The sequence below is a fragment of the Lithobates pipiens genome, unplaced genomic scaffold (genome assembly GCF_037356315.1).
Source record: "Lithobates pipiens isolate NorthernLeopardFrog02 unplaced genomic scaffold, aLitPip1_a1.2 Scaffold_13, whole genome shotgun sequence".
Taxonomy (NCBI): domain Eukaryota; kingdom Metazoa; phylum Chordata; class Amphibia; order Anura; family Ranidae; genus Lithobates; species Lithobates pipiens.
In genome coordinates this window covers 508,337,914-508,361,075 of record NW_027507718.1, presented here as the reverse complement: position 1 = coordinate 508,361,075, position 23,162 = coordinate 508,337,914, and the positions used below count along the sequence as shown (strand labels likewise).

The 23,162-nt window shown below is 42.0% G+C and overlaps 1 protein-coding gene across 1 annotated transcript in view; it reads right to left on the bottom strand.

The window, feature by feature from the left end:
* DDRGK1 (DDRGK domain containing 1) overlaps positions 1-23,162 on the bottom strand; it is a 141,416-nt gene that overhangs the window by 64,252 nt on the left and 54,002 nt on the right. The window contains exon 4 of the mRNA XM_077478043.1: positions 22,893-22,994. Coding sequence (XP_077334169.1) covers positions 22,893-22,994 — 102 coding nt within the window. The remainder of the gene's footprint in view (positions 1-22,892; positions 22,995-23,162) is intronic.

Below are 23,162 nucleotides of genomic sequence, written 5' to 3'. Positions count from 1 at the left end.
AGCCCTCAGAGGTTTGTTAGAGAACCTTAGTGAACAAACAGCATGCTGAAGGCCAAGGAACACACACGACAAGTCAGTGATAAAGTTGTGGAGAAGTTTAAAGCAGGGTTAGGTTATAAAAAAAAAATAATAAGCTTTGAACATTTCATGGAGCACTGTTCAATCCATCATCCAAAATGTTAAGAGTATGGCACAACTGCAAACCTACCAAGACATGGCCGTCCACCTAAACTGACAGGCCGGGCAAGGAGAGAATTAATCAGAGAAGCAGCCAAGAGGCCCATAATAACTCTGGAGGAGCTGCAGAGATCCACAGCTCAGGTGGGAGAACCTGTCCACAGGACAACTATTAGTCGTGCACTCCACAAATCTGACGTTTATGGAAGAGTGGAAAGAAGAGAGCCATTGTTTAAAAGAAATAGATCCCTTATAGTGTTTATTGTTAATAAAACACCTCTTGCAATGCTATTACAGTGCCTTGCAAAAGTATTCACCCCCCTTGGCTTTTTACCTATTTTATTACATTACAACCTTTAGTTAAATGTTTTATTTTTATTGTTTATTTATAAGTTTTTGCATGTCATGCAAAAGAAAATACATGTGAAACATTAACATTTAGAAGTAATGCAGGTATATACTGACTTGGAGAACTACAAAGAACATATAATCTGTACAAGTAGAGGAATAGAGATAGCGATAGCGATAGAGATAGAGAGATTGTGAACAGGTGTGGCAATAATCAGGCCTGGGTGTGGCTAGAGAAATTGAACTCAGGTGTGGACAACCACAGTTATAGTATGTTTTAACAAGGGGGGCAATCACTTTTTCACACAGGGCCATGATGGTTTGGATTTTTTTTCACCTTTAATAATAAACACCTTCATTTACAACCTGTACTGCCAGCTCCTCAGTACCCACCTGTGCCCCTTACAAAGTGCCACCTAGCAGTAGGCAACAGTGCCGCCTACGAGAGAGAGAGAGAGAGAGAGAGAGAGAGAGAGAGAGAGAGAGAGAGAGAGAGAGAGAGAGAGAGAGAGAGAGAGAGAGAGAGAGAGAGAGTACGAGAGAGAGAACGAGAGAGAGAGAGAGAGAGAGAGAGAGAGAGAGAGAGAGACTATTTAACCTCATAAAGAGGTCTGTACAAAAAGAACAATAGTTAGCATACGATCTCACAAAACATATGAGAGCAACTGAAGTTAACTAACGAGGTCAATTTCCTTCAAAACCATATACAGAATCATCCCATGTTGACCATGTTTCAGAAAATTTTTATTTTATGCATATATGAGTGGGTTATGACCTCCCATTAATCAACTGTTCTCAATAAATAATAATTTTGATTGATATTTTCTGATTGCTAAGGATTGTATTAGTGATGATGATTTACAGTGGTGTGAAAAAGTGTTTGCCCCCTTCCTCATTTCCTGTTCCTTTGCATGTTTGTCACACTTAAGTGTTTTGGAACATCAAACCAATTTAAACAATAGTCAAGGACAACACAAGTAAACACAAAATGCAATTTGTAAATGAAGGTGTTTATTATTAAAGGTGAAAAAAAATCCAAACCATCATGGCCCTGTGTGAAAAAGTGATTGCCCCCCTTGTTAAAACATACTATAACTGTGGTTGTCCACACCTGAGTTCAATTTCTCTAGCCACACCCAGGCCTGATTATTGCCACACCTGTTCACAATCAAGGCATCACTTAAATAGGAGCTGCTTGACACAGTAAGGTCCACCAGAAGATCCTTAAAAGCTACACATCATGCCGAGACCCAAAGAAATTCAGGAACAATTGAGAAAGAAAGTAATTGAGATCTATCAGTCTGGAAAGGGTTATAAAGCCATTTCCAAAGCTTTGGGAATCCAGCGAACCACAGTGAGAGCCATTATCCACAAATGGCGAAGACATGGAACAGTGGTGAACCTTCCCAGGAGTGGCCGGCCGCCCAAAATTACCCCAAGAGCGCAGCGACGACTCATCCAAGAGGTCACAAAAGACCCCACAACAACGTCCAAGGAACTGCAGGCCTCACTTGCCTCAGTTAAGGTCAGCGTTCATGCCTCCACCATCAGGAAAAGACTGGGCAAAAATGGCCTGCATGGCAGAGCTCCAAGGAGAAAACCACTGCTGAGCAAAAAGAACATCAAAGCTCGTCTCAATTTCTCCACAACACATCTTGATGATCCCCAAGACTTTTGGGACAACATTCTGTGGACCGATGAGACAAAAGTGGAACTCTTTGGAAGGTGTGTGTCCAAGTATATCTGGCGTAGAAGGAACACTGCATTTCATAAAAAGAACATTATACCAACAGTAAAATATGGTGGTGGTAGTGTGATGGTCTGGGGCTGTTTTGCTGCTTCAGGACCTGGAAGACTTGCCGTGATAAAAGGAACTATGAATTCTGCTGTCTACCAAGAGATCCTGAAGGAGAATGTCCGACCATCTGTTCGTGTACTCAAGCTGAAACGAACTTGGGTTCTGCAGCAGGACAATGATCCTAAACACACCAGCAAGTCCACCACCAAATGGCTGAAGAAAAACAAAATGAAGACTTTGGAGTGGCCTAGCCAAAGTCCTGACCTGAATCCTATTGAGATGTTGTGGTATGACCTTAAAAAGGCCGTTCATGCTCGAAAACCCTCTAATGTAACTGAATTAGGACAATTCTGCAAAGATGAGTGGGCCAAAATTCCTCCAGGACGCTGTAAAAGCCTCATTGCACGTTATCGCAAACGCTTGGTTGCAGTTGTTGCTGCTAAGGGTGGCCCAACCAGTTATTAGGTTTAGGGGGCAATCACTTTTTCACACAGGGCCATGATGGTTTGGATTTTTTTTCACCTTTAATAATAAACACCTTCATTTACAAATTGCATTTTGTGTTTACTTGTGTTGTCCTTGACTATTGTTTAAATTGGTTTGATGTTCCAAAACACTTAAGTGTGACAAACATGCAAAGGAACAGGAAATGAGGAAGGGGGCAAACACTTTTTCACACCACTGTATGTCAGCCACAGTGGTGACCAATTGTGGGAGTCTTGGGGGTGAGGTGGACAATCATAACCTAGGAATGACCCGCTTGGCAGCCAATAAAATAAAAAACAGTCGGCGCATAGCCTTAGAAACACCAGGGAAAGGGAGACCTATCAAGTAGTGCATGGGCGTCAGAGGGACGGGGTTACCAACCAGTGTTTCTAACAATTTCTGGACTCGGAGCCAAATCTGGTGGACAGGAGAACACTCCCAAAAAATATGGTAGTGAGAGCCTACAGCATTATTACACCTCCAATGTTTTGAGATTGATCGAATACGGGTGTGTAGGATGGGGTCCTGTATCAATGCATAAGGACGTTGTATGCAATTTCCTTATGGGTCACGCATCGAGAGATTTTGGAAGTGTGCTCCCACATGCTCCCCCAATTCAACAAGGAGATGTCGTGCTGCAAGATCGGAGACCATTTTCTCATGTAGTGGTGGTTATTTACCGTCATAGGGATGGCCTCATGCAATATTTTGTATATGGTAGATCATTTGGGGCTCATAAGGACCATTGGTGCATAGGATCTCAAAGTCTGTTGGCTTCTCCAGAGTCAAAGAAGGGGATCTGGTGGAGAAAAAATGTCTAATCTATAAGTATTAATGTAAAAGCTTTTGGGAAATCTGAGGTCTTTGCAAGTTAGGAAAGGTCAGTATATGTTGTGTCACTGGATTAACAAAGTGACGTAGTTGGAAAAGTTCTGCCTGGGTTCATGGCAGTATACGGTAATAAGACTGGGATGTCTGGGTTGAATAGGATATTCACGAGTGGTGGGCACGGTGAAATGTTTTTTTAATCTGAATTATATGTGATGGATCAGAACACAATAGTCTAAGTTGGTGAAGTCAATTAGAAACATATATACATAAAACTATTTTTCAGAAATAAAAAACTGCTAATTGGCATGTGCATATGTATTTACCCCCTTTGTTATGAAGCCCATAAAAAGCTCTGGTGTAACCAATTACCTTCAGAAGTCACATAATTAGTGAAATGATGTCCACCTGTGTGCAATCCACATGTCACATGATCTGTCATTACATATACACACCTTTTTGAAAGGCCCCAGAGGCTGCAACACCCAAGTAAGAGGCACCACTAACCAAACACTGCCATGAAGACCAAGGAACTCTCCAAACAAGTAAGGGACAATGTTGTTGAGAAGCACAAGTCAGGGTTAGGTTATAAAAATATATCCAAATATTTTATGATCCCTAGGAGCACCATCAAATCTATCATAACCAAATGGAAAGAACATGGCACAACAGCAAACCTGCCAAGAGACGGGCGCACACCAAAACTCACGGCCCGGGCAAGGAGGACATTAATCAGAGAGGCAGCACAGAGACCTAAGGTAACCCTGGAGGAGCTGCAGAGTTCCACAGCAGAGACTGGAGTATCTGTACATAGGACGACAATAAGCCATACGCTCCATAGAGTTGGGCTTTATGGCAGAGTGGCCAGAAGAAAGCCATTACTTTCAGCAAAAAACAAAATAGCACGTTTTGAGTTTGAAAAAAGGCATGTGGGAGACTCCCAAAATGTATGGAGGAAGGTGCTCTGGTTTGATGAGATTAACTTTTTGCCCATCAAAGAAAACGCTATGTCTGGCACAAACCCAACACATCAAATCAGCCAAAGAACACCATCCCCACAGTAAAACATGGTGGTGGTGGCAGCATCATGCTGTGGGGATGTTTTTCAGCAGTCAGGACTGAGAAACTGGTCAGAGTTGAGGGAAAGGTGGATGGTGCTAAATACAGGGATATTCTTGAGCAAAACCTGTACCACTCTGTGATTTGAGGCTAGGAGGGAGGTTCACCTTCCAGCAGGACAATGACCCCAAACACACTGCTAAAGCAACACTTGAGTGGTTTAAGGGGAAACATGTAAACGTGCTGGAATGGCCTAGTTAAAGCCCAAACCTCAATCCAATAGAAAATCTGTGGTCAGACCTAAATATTGCTGTTCACAAGCGCAAACCATCCAACTTGAAGGAGCTGGAGCAGCTTTGCAAGGAGGAATGGGCAAAATCCCAGTGTTAAGATGTGGCAAGCTCATAGAGACTGAATAGTTATGCACATTGACTTTTTCAGTTATTTCCGTTATTTTGTCCCATTGGTTGTTTGCTTCACAAAAAAAAAAACCTCTTCAAAGTTGTGGGCATGTTCTGTAAATTAAATGATGCAAATCCTCAAACAATCCATGTTAATTACAGGTTGTGAGACAACAAAACACGAAAAATGCCAAGAGGGTAAATACTTTTGCAAGGCACTGTAAATATGTGCATATAATTCAATAGTGAATTCACAACCAGTCCATATCTATTTGAATATCAATGTTCAAGTGTTATAAACTTCAATAATTGATATAAAGCCAGTTCATATGTGACAATTCTTATTAACATCCACCGCTGTGCTCATCTGTCCTCACTAGAATCTATACCATTACTTGTGCACACCGTCATAAGCTAAATTGCCTGCTCACCTCACAGATGAGTTAAAAACTTAGATAATGAACTTTCCTTTACTCCTACACAATTTCTTTCTTCCACATCGAAAAACAGCTGATCCTCCTACGCTCTCCCAGCTGTAAACCTGCGCTGGTAAATTCTAATGGATTGAGATCAGGATCAACACATCAAACATGTGGAAGAAGGTGCTCTGGTCAGATGAGACCAACATTTTTTGGCCTAAATGCAAAATGCTATGTGGCAGAAAACTAACACTGCACCTCACCCTGAACACACCATCCCCACCGTGAAACATGGTGGTGGCAGCATCACGTTGTAGAGATGCTTTTCTTCAGCAGGGACAGGGAAGCTGGTCAGAGTTGATAGGAAGATGGATGGAGCCAAATACAGGGCAATCTAAGACAAAAACCTGAAAAAGACTTGAGACTGGGGCAGAGGTTGACCTTCCAGCAGGACAACGACCCTAAACATACAGAGAGTTACAGATGGTTCTACAAAGTATTGATTTAGGGGGGCTGAATACAAATGCACACCACACTTTTCACATATTTGTCAGAAATTTAGAAAGCCATTTATTATCATTTTCCTTCCACTTCATAATTATGAGCCACTTTGTGTTGGTCTAACATATAAAATCCCAATAAAATATATTTACGTTTTTGGTTGTAACATGACAAAATGTGGAAAGTTAAGGGGTATGAATACTTTTTCAAGGCACTGTATATTATTTTCACTTTTTATCTAAAATAATTTTTGTTGACTAAAATCGAATAGGTTTTGTTAAATTGCAATGCGTTTCTCTAGAATTTTTCCAAACATTATATACTCCTGGAGTAAAAAATCTAATATCATGTTATTATTTATGGTATTAAGGTTTGAACAAACTACACAGACACTCTGGACAGTGGTCTGAGAGGACTCTAATGCTGCCCAGTGCTCTGGATGTCTAGATGGTGGTCTGAGAGGCCTGTAATGCTGCACAGTGGTCTGAGAGGCCTGCAATGCTGCACAGTGGTCTGAGAGGCCTGTAATGCTGCACAGTGCTCTGGATGGTGGTCTGAGAGGCCCGTAATGCTGCACAGTGCTCTGGATGGTGGTCTGAGAGACCTGTAATTCTGCACAGTGCTCTGGACAGTGGTCTGAGAGGCCTGTAATGCTGCACAGTGCTCTGGACAGTGGTCTGAGAGGCCTGTAATGCTGCACAGTGCTCTGGAGTGGTGGTCTGAGGAGGCCTGTAATTCTACACAATGCTCTGGGCAATCTGAGGAGGCCTGTAGTACACAGTGCTCTGGGTGGTGGTCTGAGTGGCCTGTAATGCTGCACAGTGCTCTGGACAGTGGTCCGAGAGGGCTGTAATGCTGCACAGTGCTCTGGATGGTGGTCTGAGAGGCCTGTAATGCTGCACAGTGCTCTGGATGGTGGTCTGAGAGGCCTGTAATGCTGCAGTGCTCTGGATGGTGGTCTGAGAGGCCTGTAATGCTGCACAGTGCACTGGATGGTGGTCTGAGAGGCCTGTAATGCTGCACAGTGCCTTGAGTGGTGGTCTGAGGAGGCCTGTAATTCTACACAATGCTCTGGGCAATCTGAGGAGGCCTGTAATGCACAGTGCTCTGGGTGGTGGTCTGAGGAGGTCTGTAATGTACAGTGATCTGGACGGTCATGAGCGGGACTCTCCGAAGGTTTGTACAGTGCTCTGGACGGCTGTCTGAGGAGGCCTGTAATGCTGCACAGTGTTAAGCTTTGCACATTACCTTGCTTGCTGGGAGGGGAAACACTCACGGGCTCTACAGGCAAAGCTTCATGGAAACCAGAAGTTCTCATGGGTAAAACGTCCCTTCCTCACATTTTTGTTCATTGACGAAATTGGAATTGATTTTCTTCATAGTTTTCATCAACTTCCGAAAATATGGAGTAATTTTCGTTTCATTTTCATCACTGGAAATATGCGGCTGACGAAAATTATGACGAAAATGTTTTTGTGAACTAAATTAACACTGGACAGCTAGTCTCGTCGGATTTGACCTGCGATTTGGTAATGTCCCTACTGTGGCCACTTTTGTTCTTCTTGCTCGGGAGGAAAGGTAGACCTGAGGACCTGCAGTGCCTGGCCGCTGCAGCTGGAGGAGGGAGCACATTCCGCATGTGCGCAGTTTCAATGGGCCGGAACGGCCGCTAAAGGACATACACCTGTAGCACTCGGCCCATCCTACTAACAGCAAGACAGAGGTGGATCAAGTGGCCAGTAGTCTTTGTGGAGAGACCACCCAACAGCTGCGTATATAGCAAAGATTGAGGCATCCGATAGTCCTTTCTGTTCGAACTGTGGGCTGAATGCAAAAAATCTTTTTAGGTTTAGGGGTGGGGAACTGTCAAAACTGTGGTCCACACTCAAGGTTTGAGACCAAAGCAGCTTTGCAACGTTCCAGAGATGCAAAGCTTTAACAGCTTTGCATCTCTGGAAAGTTGCAAAGCTGCTTTGGTCTCAATCCTTGTGTGTGGACCACAGTTTTGACAGTTCTAAGTGCTGACTTCCATGCTACCGTGCATGGTAGCCAATCAGCTTCCAACTTCAGATTGATCAATTAAGTTTTGACAATAAAACCTGGAAGCTGATTGGTTTCTATGCAGAGCTGCACCAGATTTTGCACGCTCCAGTTTTCGTGAATCCCCCTCCTTAGTCTGGCCCTTGCTGGGCTCAAACATTTACCTCCTTTAGTCTCGGTGGTGATAAAATAAATGGGGATTAGAACATGACACACGTTGCTGTCAGCAAGCATACAACATGAAGTTCAAAAATGAATATACAAAAATAAAAATGCACGAAGCTCAGCCTAAAATCTGATGGTATGATAGTCCTATTTTTCATTTAGTACTTTAAAAAAAAAATCTGCGAAAACATTAAAAACGTTGTAATCACACGAGATGATCTATACACAGCATAAAGGTCAGAGTCCAACTTTAGTATCTGTGTAGGAGGGCAGGCGGTGTTTTTTTTTCCCCTTCTGCTTTCTGCTGTCTTCTAACAAAAGGCACTAGACTATATAATCCTGCAACCAAAACAGGGTGTGTGTGCAAACTGCAAACCGTGCCACAGAAATAAAATGAAACGGACCACGTTATTAATTCACAATAAAAGTATATGACCTAATGATGATAGAAACGCCAAAATCCATCGCTTACAAATGTTGTGTGTCAATGTATTGTGTTGTTACCTTCCAGATTACCACCGAATTATGACTTATATAATAAATTTTTAATTACATAGTAAATCTGGTTGAAAAAAAAATAAAAAGAAAAGACAACCAATAAAAGAATAAAATAAAAAGAAATAAAAAAAAATATATGATATAAAAAATAAAACAATAAAAAAGTTCAACCAACGAAAAAGGGAAAAAAATGTGTTATTCAATCCTATATACGAAAAAAGACACAAGTCAACCAATAACACAATAATATGGTTGTCGGTAAGAAAGAACGATAAATTATTTCAATCCATGATGAGTATAAAAGATTACAATATTTTTATTATGGTTATATACAAGACATGATAAAAGGTTTGGTAGGAGTTATGTGCACATAAAGATATATCTAGAATTCAAAAACAGATGACACAATGTAATCACTCGGAGAAGGCATTGGAGTGATTGTCCTGACATGTTTCGCCACTCTGGGCTCATCAGGGGATGTTTTAAAGTCATGTAGATGTAACACTGCATATAACCAAAACAAGACTAAAACCAAAACAAAACAAAATTAAAACCATTACATGGACGGAGGGTACAATACAGAATAGAAGACAATAGAGCGATTGACGGGCATGATAGTTGACAGCGCATTTCATTGTATTATTACTATTTTAATTATTCTGTATTGTACCCTCCGTCCATGTAATGATTTTAATTTTGTCTTGTTTTGGTTATATGCAGTGTTACATCTAATTGTCTGTAAAACATCCCCTGATGAGCCCCGGTGGCGAAACATGTCAGGACAATCACTCCAATGCCTTCTCCGAGTGATTACATTGTGTCATCCATTTTTGAATTCTAGATGTGTCTTTATGTGCACATAACTCCTACCAAACCTTTTATCATGTCTTGTATGTAACCATAATAAAAATCTTGTAATCTTTTATAATCATCATGGATCGAAATTATTTATCATTCTACTCGTATTGCTACTTTCCACAAACAATAAAAAGTATTAAAACATAAATATAATTAAATATAATAAAAACAATAAAACAGATTCAAGCAATAAAAGAGAAAAGAAAATCCCCCCAAAAATAAAAATTAAATTATAGAATCCCATACACACAGCTGATCCAGAGGAAGGCAAAAAACCCCAGTAAAGCATGACCCAATTTGCTCCAGCAGGGGGAAAAAATCCCTCCTGATACCCCCCCGAGAGGCAATCAGATATTCCCTGGATCAACTTTACCTATAAATAAATAAATAAATTATTGGCTTGTTACTTTTGTTTTGTTTTTTATTATTATTATTTAACCTCTTCAGCCCCAGAAGATTTTACCCCCTCCTGACCAGAGCATTTTTTGCGAATCGGCACTGCGTCGCTTTAGCTGACAATTGCGCGGTCGTGCAACGTTGTATCCAAACAAAATTGACACTTTACACACAAATAGAGCTTTCTTTTGGTGGTATTGGATCACCTCTGCGTTTTTTATTGTTTGCGCTATAAAAGAAAAAAAATAGCGACAATTTTGAAAAAAAAAGCTATATTTTTTACTTTTGCTATAATAAATATCCACAAAAAAATATATAAAAAAAACAAATTTCTCTTTCTCAGTTTAGGCCGATATCCTACATATTTTTGGTAAAAAAGAAAAAAAAAAAAACGTACTAAGCGTATATTGATTGGTTTGCGCAAAAGTTATAGAGTCTATAAAATAGGGGAAAGATTTATGGCATTTTTATTATTAATTTATTTTTTATTAGTAATGGCGGCGATCTGTGATTTTCATCATGACTGCGGCATTATGGCGGACACATCGGACACTTTTGACACTATTTTGGGACATTATCATTTATACAGCAATCAGTGCCATAAAAATGCACTGATTACTGTGTAAATTACACTGGCAGGGAAGGGGTTAACACTACGGGCCCATGAAAGGGGTTAAGTGTGTCCCAGGGAGGTGTTCTAACTGTGGGGGGGATGGGCTACCACTGACATGACATCGATGTCTGCTCCCGATGACAGGGAGCAGTAGATCTCTGTCATATCACAAGGCGGAACGGGGGAATGCCTCGTTTACAAAGGCATCTCCCCATTCTGTGGCTCCACACCGTAATCACAGGCTGCCGGCGAACATCAAGTTCCCGGGACCCGCGGGCAAGCTCCTGCGGCATCACGTGCGCGCCCGATAGGAGGCAAATTTAAAGGGACGTACAGGTACACCCATTTGCCTGCCTGTGCCATTCTGCCGACATACATCTGTGTGCGGTGGTCGGCAAGCAGTTAAAGTTTAACTAAAGACAACACTTTTTTTTGTTGTTTTGGATAGAGTGGAGATGGATTAGAACCCCTGTCAGTTTTTATTACTGTCTGTGCCCCCGTTAGGGATTTTCCCCTCTCTATTTGTCCTGTTTACCATTATCATGAAGAGTGAAAGTAAAAGAAAATCACAAGATTTTGGGTTGTCCCCAGAAAAGTGATATAGGGGAAATCTTCCAATGGGGGTACTAGTTCTGATGACCTGGAGGTTCCCAAGAAATGTCCTTCGTTTGCAGGGATTTCATCTCACTTCCTGTTTGGCTTTGAGACAGGAAGAAAAGGGAATTTTTCATAATGGGACACATATGGGGGGGAAAAAATAAATCTAGCAGGGGTTATAACCCTCTCCTTACTCTATGCAAAATTTTTAAAATAATAAGCCTATAATAATATGGTTCTACTTTAAGATAAAAAAAAAAAAAAAGGCAACACGTCAAAAGTTTATAAAAATTTAAAGAAGAAGTCCAGCCAAAACTGGTTTGGCTGGACTTCTCCTATGGCTCACAGGAGTGCAATTCGTTTTGCACTCCTGTGACTTGTTTTCAGCAGACAGCGGTCTGAAGTCCGCTCTCTGCTGACGTCATAGGAATCAGTCCAAGCACGGCGTCATCCCGACAATAAAGTCTGGATCCGCCAGTTGCCTGGACTGACACCCGTCTCAGCCTCCCAGTGAGCCGCTCTGCCGCCCTCCACAGCTCAGCGCTCCAATGAGCGAGGAGGGAGATGAGCAGAGAGCTGTGACTGACAGTCAGCACCTCTCTGCTCACGGAGCTGTCAGAACCCAGCGATCGGCAGTGTTCAATCGCTCAGTTTTCAGTGCAGAGGCACCAGGGGGAGATGCAGCATCCACCTAGGTAAGTACGATTCCTAAAAAAATAAAGACGACAACCATACTTCCCTTTTAACCATTTCAGCCCCCTGGAAGATTTTACCCCTTCCTGCCCAGAGCACCCCCGGTATCCCTTTCTTCAGCCAGCAGTCTGGTTTACGATAATGGTGGTCTCTGCGGCAGATTCTCCATAAGATCACTTTTATCGGCGGCGGGTGTGGGTCCCCCCACCTCCCGCCACGCTCCGGTGCCCTCCCCCACTTACCAGAGCCAGCGGCGACAATGGAGGCAACCAGATGTTGCCCCTTGCTGGGCATGGAGACGAGTGAGCAGAATATGGCCCCCACACGTCTCCATATCAAAACGTCACTTCTGCCCATAGCTCTTAACCACTTGAGATCCGCGCTATAGTCGAATGATGGCTACAGCGCGGACCTGCATTGCTGGGACTACGTCTATTGACGTCGTCCCGTGCATGAGCGGCCTGCGCGCCCCCTGAAGGGCACAGGCGGCGCGCTCTGTGATCAGCGAGTCTATGAGACTCAGATCGAAGTGAGGGGTCGATCCCGACCCCTTACCATGTGATCAGCTGTCAGCCAATGACAGCTGATCATGTGTTGTCAACGCAGCCAGTAATCGGCTATTTTTTCTCCTCGCGCTGACAGCCCATCAATGAAGCAGAAAAATTACCTGTTTGCAAAATTTTATAACAAACTATTAAACGTGATTTTTTCTTTTTTTCAAAATTTTCCATCTTTTTTTGTTTGTTTAGCAAAAAATAAAAACCCCAGCTGTGATTAAATAAAATATTGAATGACTGCGCGATTGTCATTCAAAGTGACAGCGCTGAAAATTGGTCTAGGCAGGAGAGGGGTTAAGTGCCCAGTAAGCAAGTGGTTAAAGGGCCTTTTATTTTATTTTTTTAAATGACATTTTTTTTTTTTATTGCATTTTAGTGTAAATATGAGATCTGAGGAATTTTTGACCTCACATCTCATATTTAAAGTGGTAGTATGGTCAATTTTTTTACTTTTACCTACAGGAAAGCCTATAATAAGGCTTACCTGTAGGTAAAAAAAATATCTCCTAAACCTATACGGTTTAGGAGATATTCCCCTCGGTATGCGCCGCTGACTGCAGCGGCGCATGCGCACAAGGGGGTTCTCTCCGTGAAAATCCGGCAGCGCTCGTGCGGCCGGACTGAAATCTCCCGCGCGCATGCGATATCGCGGCTCCGGCCACTCACAGCGCCGGAGCCGCGATACCCGGAAGAGACGCCGAGGGAGCATGTCGGCTCCCTCGGCGTGGATCGGGCCAGATGTCGGGGCCTCGTTCTAAGGTAAGTATTTCATAATGAGCTAGTATGCGGTGCATACTAGCTCATTATGCCTTTTGCTTTGCAGGTTTAAAAAAAAAAAAATTGCGGGTTTACTACCGCTTTAAGAGGACCTGTCATCCGTTTTTTCTATTACATGGGATGTTTACATTCCTTAATACGAATAAAAGTGGCATTTTTTTTTTTTTTTTAAGGAACAGTATAAAAATAAAAGAATTCTAATTTTTTAAGGCGCCCCGTCCCGCCGAGCTCACGTGCATAAGTAAACACACATGTGAGTAGCGCCTGCATATGAAAAAGGTGTTCAAACCACACATTTGAGGTATCGCCACGATCGCTAGAGCGAGAGCAATAATTCTAGCCCTAGACCTCCTCTGTAACTCAAAATATGCAACCTGTAGATTTCTTTAAACGTCGCCTATGGAGATTTTTAAGGGTAAAAGTTTGTCGCCATCCCACGTGCGGTGGCAATTTTAAAGCGTGACATGTTGGGTAAGACCGCTGTGCAAATACAGTGCGACAGAAAGTATTGCAACGACCGCTATTTTATTCTCTAGAGTGTTAGAAAAAATTTTTTTATAATGTTTGGGGGTTCCACGTAATTTTCTAGACGTTTTTAACTTGTAAACCACAAATCTCAAAAGAGGCTCGGTCCTTAAGTGGTTAAGCACACGTAGCGCCCTAAGTTGGAATTTCGTTTACAAAAAATACCCTGAGCACTTTTTTTTTTTTTAAGTTAGCAGAGAAATGTACAAACATACAAAACGAATTTAGTTTTAGTTTGTTTAAAGCATAACATTGTGTGAAAAATGAATATTTAAAAATATTTCCACTAAATAATTTTCTTCCATTTATTATGGATTTCTAGACCCCAAATATGTGAACGTTTTGATACGTAGATCAGCTCTATATGGTTGATAAACAAATGTGTTTATTTTAGATTTCAGAAGTTATTGGGCATTTTCTATTTGTGTCCTCTGCATTCAACAGCTAATAATTGAATAATAAAGAAAAAAAAAAAACGTACGGATGATTAAAAAAAAAAAAAAAAAAAAAACAACACGCAAAATTTGTTTTTTTGCACCACCTACACAATTCTTTTTATACTTTACAGTCAGTTTGTTGCTGGGCACAAAGTTTCCTTTGATTGGAATGAATCATTAAAGTGGTTGTAATGGCTGAAGGTTTTCTTTTTACCTTCACGCATTCTATGTATGAAGGTTAAAAAAAAAATCTTCAATGTGCTGCTCCCCTCTTAGCCCCCCTAATACTTACCTGAGACGCATCTCGATCCAGAGATGTGCACGAGAGCCTCAGCTGTCCGGGGACTCCATCTCATTGGCTGAGATAGCCAATGGCTCCCACTGCTGTCAATCAAAGCCACGGCTCTGTGCGTCTTATGGACAAATAGAGCAGGGCTTGGGAGCGAGCATGCACTAGTGAACTAATAGCAAGCAGCTTGCTATTGGAGGCACTGGTCAAGGGGGAGGAGCCAGGAGCACCGGTGGGGGGTTTTATATATTAACAAAAAATAAAAAATAAACCTTTAGAATCACTTTAAAGTCTTACTAAACCCAGGACCCTGCATTCACTATATCTGGTCTCCCACAGTACATGGAAATGCAATTATTTTAGTAAATATAAACTGCTAAATACCTTTTCTCATCAGCAGTATATAGCAGTGTAGAGACGGCGGGGGACAGGTGCTGCACCCACCTAGGTAAGTGTAATGGGGGGAAAGACCCCAAACCCATACCTCTCATTTAACAGTGAGAGACAGAATAACAAAAATATCCAGAAAAACAAATTTCAAAAAAGTTATAAATCGATTGGCATTTTAATGAGTGAAATAAGTATTTGACCTCTCCGCAAAGCATGACTTAGTACTTGGTGGCAAAACTCTTGTTGGCAATCACAGAGGTCAGACGTTTTTTTGTAGTTGGCCACCAGGTTTGCACACATCTCAGGAGGGATTTTGTCCCCCTCCTCTTTGCAGATCCTCTCCAAGTCATTAAGGTTTGGAGGCCGACGTTTGGCAACTCAAACCTTCAGCTCCTTCCACATATTTTCTACGGGATTAAGGTCTGGAGACCAGCTAGGCCACTCCAGGACCTTAATGTGCACTTTCTTCTTCTTGAGCCACTCCTTTGTTGCCTTGGTTGGGTGTTTTGGGTCATTGCCATGCTGGAATACCCATCCACTACCCATTTCCAATGCCGCTGGCTGAGGGAAGGAAATTCTCACCCAAGATTTGATGGTACATGGCCCCGTCCATTGTCCATTCTCTGCGTTGAAGTTGTCCTGTCCTTTTAGCAGAAAAACACCCCCAAAGCGTAATGTTTCCACCTCCATGTTTGGTGGTGGGGATGGTGTTCTTGGGGTCATAGGCAGCATTCCTCCTCCTCCAAACACAGCAAGTTGAATTGATGCCAAAGAGCTTGATTTTGGTCTCATCTGACCACAACACTTTCACCCAGTCCTCCTCTATAGCATTCAGATGTTCATTAGCAAACTTCAGACGGACCTGTACATGTGCTTTCTTGAGCAGGGGGACCTTGCGGGCACTGCAGGATTTCAGTACTTTATGGCGTAGTGTGTTACCAATTGTTTTCTTGGTGACTATGGTCCCAGCTGTCTTGAGATCATTGACAAGATTCTCCCGTTTAGTTCTGGGCTGATTCCTCCCCATTCTCATGATCATGGAAACTCCACGAGGTGAGGTCTTGCATGGAGCCCCAGATCGGTGGAGATCGGCAGTTATTTTGTGTCTCTTCCATTCGCAAATAATCGCACCAACTGTTGTCACCCTCTCACCAAGCTGCTTGGCGATTGTCTTGTAACCCATTCCAGCCTTGTGTAGGTCTACAATCTTGTCCTTGACATCCTTGGACAGCTCTTTGGTCTTGGCCAGGGGTCTCCAAACTACGGACCTCCCAGTTGTTCAGGAACTACAATTCCCATCATGCCTAGTCATGTCTCTGAATGTCGGAGTTTTACAATGCCGCCTCATGGGACGTGTAGTTCTGCAACAGCTGGAGGGCCGTAGTTTGGAGATCCCTGGTCTTGGCCATGGTGGAGAGATTGGAATCCAATTAATCGATTGATTGGTTCTGTGGACAGGTAACAAGCTGAGATTAGGAACACTCCCTTTAAAGTGGAAGTAAACCCATGGATTTAAACAGTTAAAAAAAAGGCATGTCAGGAATGCTAACTGCACATTGGCTGTGCTCTCAGCCAAACGATCAAACCATCCAATGGCTGGTGTCATAACGAATCACATGTGCAGCACCATAGCAGTTGAAGATTAAACAGAGGCAAAGATGGCAGCTTCCTTGGCTGAAAACAATAGGGAAGTTTACTTCCACTTTAAGAGAGTGCTCCTAATCTCAGCTTGTGACCTGTATAGAAGACACCTGGGAGCCAGAAATCTTGCCGATTGATAGGGGATCAAATACTTGTTATTCTGGATATTTTTGTTGTTATTCTGGTTTTGGGTAAAATATCACTTTAAAGTCTCTAGAAGGGATATAATTAGACTGATTGTTTTTCCCGCCAGCTAGAACTTTGCAATAAACGCTTCTGTGAAAGACGGACTCTTCCCTTATAATTACAGCTGTCTTCATCCTCCCACATTCAGTCTGCCTTGGTGACAGATGTTAAAAATATCTAACTGCCTAAACAATTCTGAGTTTCTATAAGGGAGGACTAAGCGATGGGTGAGCGCAGCCTACACATATAGAAGATGTAACATAGGTGTGACTCACAAGTCCTCCAACAACCTTTCCTCTGTAGTACAGCTGGATTCTTCAAAGAGAGTAGGAAGAAAGTGTGAACCTGACCCTGCCTTCAGCCACTGACACCTTCACACCAAACCCCGATCGCTTTCTATATATAACCAACAACACATTACAAAACCTAACACTCATCACCGGGGACAATGACTACGGGGCACACCTACCCTCTAGGTCAAATGGACCTGGCATCACATACGTTTTCTCATGGCGAGTGCAAGCATATTAATTACTACAGTATGTATTACTTCCAGGTATTAATACCTCTTACAGAGATCAAAGTACTCCCCCTGACAATATATCTTCATCTGCATTTCTCTCCGGAAGGACACATCCATTTATTTTCAGGCATCATCCAGGGTCAGACCTAATTAATCCTGGTACCCGTTCAGTTTTTGGCTTTTCAGCCTTCTGGCTAAGATCAAGTGCAAGTAGTATTATTATTATACAAGTTTTGTATAGCGCCAACAGTTTGTGCAGAGCTTTACAACACGAGGGCAGACATTATAGTTAGTAAGGGGGGGGGGGGGGGAATAGGTTTGGCGCTATACCCTTTAGAACTTTTTTGAAAATTGAGACTTAGGTATACAATTAGCAAGAAATTTCCAGCGTGCTGGGTAATAAAATAAAATAAATTTAAATAACTGTGTATGTGTCAGTAAGTGTCAACCAACAATTATTATATCCTTTAAAGACAGTAAGTATCATAAATTCATAAATCAATTGTAACAGCATGCAATGTGCAAATGAAAAAAATATATAAAGTGCAAGGTGCTGGTGAACAAATATTGATATAGAACTATATAAATAGAAAGTAGAGCTCAATAGTATATAAATTTTAAGCTATATGGATATAAAAATAACAAGTAAAAATATGAAAATATAAAAAATATATATAAAGGTATATATATAAAAAATAATCTGTTTATCTGTTGAACATATCAAGTCCTCATATGGTGCAACTGTGATGAAAGGTGCGTATTACATAGTTAAATAAAGATTCAAGACAGTGAAAAAAGTTGTGGTAAAATATGGTAATATAAAAATGCAAAAAATGCAAAAATAAATAAAAATAAAAATAAAAATAAAAAATAGAAATGGGAATAAAAATAGTAAAAAAGTGTCCCAAAAAGGTAGTGGTGAATAGTGGGGTGTCCTCTGTGGGTGAAAGTGGAGTAAAGGGTAGAGGAGGCTTCAACTGTTGTTCCCGGTGCTCTGTGGCTATTTTTATGCAATTGCTCTCACCAGAGATATGACCCCTTCCGGGGTGGATCAGCCTTCACAGTATCAGCCACAGTGTTGCTCTCTGGCTTGCCTCTATTGCGGTTCCGGGAAAACCTCGTTCTTCCGTTCATATGCAGTTCGGTTATATGTAATGAATAAGAGGCATATCCATGGTGCAGTATGTCTTATAAAGCTTCGTATTTATTATATAGGCAAAAGGGTTACTCACAAACATCCGTTCGTATATATATATATATTAAAAGGAAAGATCCCGTTCGGCTATACGCCTTCTGAGTTAGCGGTGTATGCTGTCTGGCCACACCCTACGCGTTTCGTCATCAAAGACGTCCTCTGGCTCCAGAGGACGTCTTTGATGACGAAATGCGTAGGGCGTGGCCAGACAGCATACACCGCTAACTCAGAAGGCGTATAGCCGAACGGGATCTTTCCTTTTAATATATATATATACGAACGGATGTTTGTGAGTAACCCTTTTGCCTATATAATAAATACGAAGCTTTATAAGACATACTGCACCATGGATATGCCTCTTATTCATTACATATAACCGAACTGCATATGAACGGAAGAACGAGGTTTTCCCGGAACCGCAATAGAGGCAAGCCAGAGAGCAACACTGTGGCTGATACTGTGAAGGCTGATCCACCCCGGAAGGGGTCATATCTCTGGTGAGAGCAATTGCATAAAAATAGCCACAGAGCACCGGGAACAACAGTTGAAGCCTCCTCTACCCTTTACTCCACTTTCACCCACAGAGGACACCCCACTATTCACCACTACCTTTTTGGGACACTTTTTTACTATTTTTATTCCCATTTCTATTTTTTATTTTTATTTTTATTTTTATTTATTTTTGCATTTTTATATTACCATATTTTACCACAACTTTTTTCACTGTCTTGAATCTTTATTTAACTATGTAATACGCACCTTTCATCACAGTTGCACCATATGAGGACTTGATATGTTCAACAGATAAACAGATTATTTTTTTATATATATACCTTTATATATATTTTTTATATTTTCATATTTTTACTTGTTATTTTTATATCCATATAGCTTAAAATGTATATACTATTGAGCTCTACTTTCTATTTATATAGTTCTATATCAATATTTGTTCACCAGCACCTTGCACTTTATATATTTTTTTCATTTGCACATTGCATGCTGTTACAATTGATTTATGAATTTATGATTCTTTATGATACTTACTGTCTTTAAAGGATATAATAATTGTTGGTTGACACTTACTGACACACACACAGTTATTTAAAATTTATTTTATTTTATTACCCAGCACGCTGGAAATTTCTTGCTAATTGTATACCTAAGTCTCAATTTTCAAAAAAGTTCTAAAGGGTATAGCGCCAAACCTAATTCCCCCCCCCCCCCCCTACTTCATTTTATTCCTTCCCTTACTGGGTTGGAATTAAAATAGGGGCTGCTCTTACCCGAACTAGAATCCATAGCGCGACCTAAAAACCCCCCTACAGACATTATAGTTACATTTCAATTTGGCACAAGAGGAATCAGAGGGCCCGGCTCGCAGTACTCTGAATGTTATCAATTACACAAAGACAAAAGCCCATGGGACTTTCATAAGAAACGCTAAACAAGCAAGAAAAATTAAAACCAAAAGTACTTAATTGTATGTAATATGGATTGCGCCAACTATCACCACTCATAAAGTATATGACCTATGTCAGAGATATGCAATTAGCGGACCTCCAGCTGTTGTAAAACTACAATTCCCATCATGCTTCTGCCTCTGGATGTCATGCTTGTGGCTGTCAGAGTCTTGGTATGCCTCATGGGACTTGTAGTTCTACAACAGCTGGAGGTCCGCTAATTGCATATCCCTGACCTATGCCAACTCATTAAATATTGCTTTCACAGTATCGTATACAAATTTAAAGTGCAGTGCATATATTAAAGCCCCTATAATTTCCTCAATACAAATACACCATTAAAGGGATTGTAAAGTAAAAAAAAAATGTTTTTAAATAACAAACATGTTATACTTACCTCCGCTGTGCAGCTCGTTTTGCACAGAGTGGCCCTGAACCTGGTCTTCTGGGGTCCCTCGGCGGCTGTCTCTGCTTCCTCCCGCAAGTACCCGCATGGTGAGAAGCATCTGGGGGCGTGCTCCCATGATACAGCCGGGGGCTATAGCCGCTCGCTGTATCACACAGCCCCACCCCGGTGCTCCGCGTCAGTGGATGTGATTGACAGCAGCGCGAGCCAATGGCTGTGCTGCTTTCCATTCATCCACTTCAGCCAATCAGCGGCCAGGCTGAGTGGTGAAGGACGGCGGGGACGAACGCGGGATTTTCGAGGGGTGAGGTAAGTAAAATGGGGGGGCTGGGGGCGCAGGCAGTGTCAGATGTTTTTTCACCTTAATGCATAGAATGCATTAAGGTGAAAAAACATTTAACTTTACAACCCCTTTAATGAAGACATATGTATTCAACACCAATGTATAAAGTGCAATTCCACGTTGTAAAAAATGCAAACAAAAAATATATAAAAAGGACAAAATAAATAAAATTAACTTCAGTGCAAATGAATGTCCTAAGTGAGTGATCACTTCAGAGCAAATATTCCTCCTGTATAAAGTGCTTCTATATCCAAATGAGTGACTTCACCACCACCTGTTGCAATGCCCACTCACCAGATAATCCAGAATATGCACCTTTGGCTCATTTAGGATAACCACTCCATTATGGGTTTCCCAAAAAGCCTCTCCAAGCAGTATATAAATGGCTCTTGCGCTAGTTGTCTCTCCCAAAGATATATAAATAGCCATCATGGTATAGTATGTAATCAAAATTTATTTAAAAAGGGTAAAAACGTAGTTAAACTCACATGCGCCTGTGCCTATGTGCTGGCACCAAGCATATCCAGCCCAGTACGTGGTGATGGGGTTCAGATCTGTCACCCAATCTCTCCTCTCCAAGTAGCGGCGTGCGTTCCACAACCATGGTGTGCGTTCCGAGCCTCGTTTTCACTACAGTCTACGTTCTAATTCATCCCAAAGGTGTTCTATAGGGTTGAGGTCAGAACAGTCAAGTTCCTCCACCCCAAACTCGCTCATCCATGCCTTTATGAACCTTGCTTTGTGCACCGGTCCACATCATTTGGTGGAGGGGGGATTATGGTGGGGGGTTGTTTTTCAAGGGACGGGCCTGGCCCCTTAGTTCAAGTGAAGGAAACTCTGAGCCTAGGTTCGCACTGATTCGATGCAGGAACCAGCACGATTACAGCGCCGGTTCCCACAGGCAGCTGACACCCGCAGCGGTTCGCAGAAGGCAGTGTGATTAAATTTTTAATGACACCCCCAGATCGGTTCACAGATCGCAGTGCGAACGGTGACCTTGCACAGGAATCAGATCGCATAGGTGAGAACACCCATGTGCTCACCTATTGCTGAAATCGCATCTCACAGACATGGCATGCGATTGGCACCGCAGGTGCGAATCACATGCGATGTCTGGGATCGCACTGGTATGAACCTGGGCTTAAGGTGTCAGCATACCAAGACAATTTGTACAATTTCATGCTCCCAACTTTGGGGATGGCCCCTTCCTGTTCCAACATGACTGCACAGCAGTGCAGAAAGCAAGGTCCATAATGACATGGATGAGTGTGTACCACATGAGGACATACTGCAGCCAGTCTGAGGGAGCCGGAATTATTGTTGGCTGGTAGGGGATCAAAGACTTATTTTACTCACTGAACTGCAACTCAATTGATAACATTTGTATCATGCGTTTTTTTTCTGGATTTTTGGTTGATATTCCGTGTCTATCATTTAAAACACACCTATGATAAAAATGATAGACCCTTAATTTCTTTGTAAGAGGGCAAACTTACAAAATCTGCAGGGGGTCAAATATTGTTTCGTAAACAGAGGCTCCCACATGCGTGCGCGGGAGAGACTTAATCGCAGCTCCAGCCAGTCTCACGAGTCCGTGAAAACCCGGAAAGAAGACCGGGTGACGTTGGGAGCGCCTACAGCGGTGACAGCTTGGTGCCGGACAGGCTTCATTTTAATGCAAGTTTACCATATTTTGCTAGTATGTGATACACACGGTCTCCGCTGCCACTGTAACACGCCTTAGGTCAGGGGTCTTCAAACTACGGCCCTCCAGTTGTTCAGGGACTACACTTCCCATGATGCCTAGTCATGTCTGTGAATGTCAGAGTTTTACAATGCCTCATGGGAGGTGTAGTTTCGTAACAGCTGGAGGGCCGTAGTTTGAGGACCCCTGCCTTATGTTATTAGCGACCTCAGAGAATTCTGGTTTTCACGCAAACAGCACTCGTTTGCTAGAGTCGCACAATAGGCAAGAAGATCCGCAAAGCACCAACACTCTGCAGCACTAGTAATCGGTGAGCAGAGTCTGCATGTGTAAGGAGAAATTATGGTGGCCCCCTTGTTCATACAGAATTATACAAATATGCAAAGATAAAAGTTTTTTATTTTTTTCAAACCATAACAAGATTATTTTACAAGTCTGATCTGAACGTTAAAAAAGATTAAAGCTTTTATGTTATGCATCCCACAGGATCCGCGGTATTTGAAGTCTACATTGGATTGCCCATCCCTGAGACGCATGGAATAAAAACTATTAGATATATAAGAGAGACAAAGATTCACCTCCTTCTCTTCCTCCATCCTGAGCCGCTCATCCTCTTTCTTCCTCTCTTCTTCACGCTTCACCTCCAATTTCTTCTTCTCCTGACGCTCAGCTTCCTCAGCCTATAGACACCCAAAGAGATTCTTTTACTAAAGCAAAATGTATATCAAAGTGTATATTACTGCGCTAATGATATTATGGAGTGACAAAAAACCTGTGAAAGTAAAAGAAAAAGCAGCGACACAAACATGGGAAACAATCATCTGCAAAACTAATGTTGCGTACACACG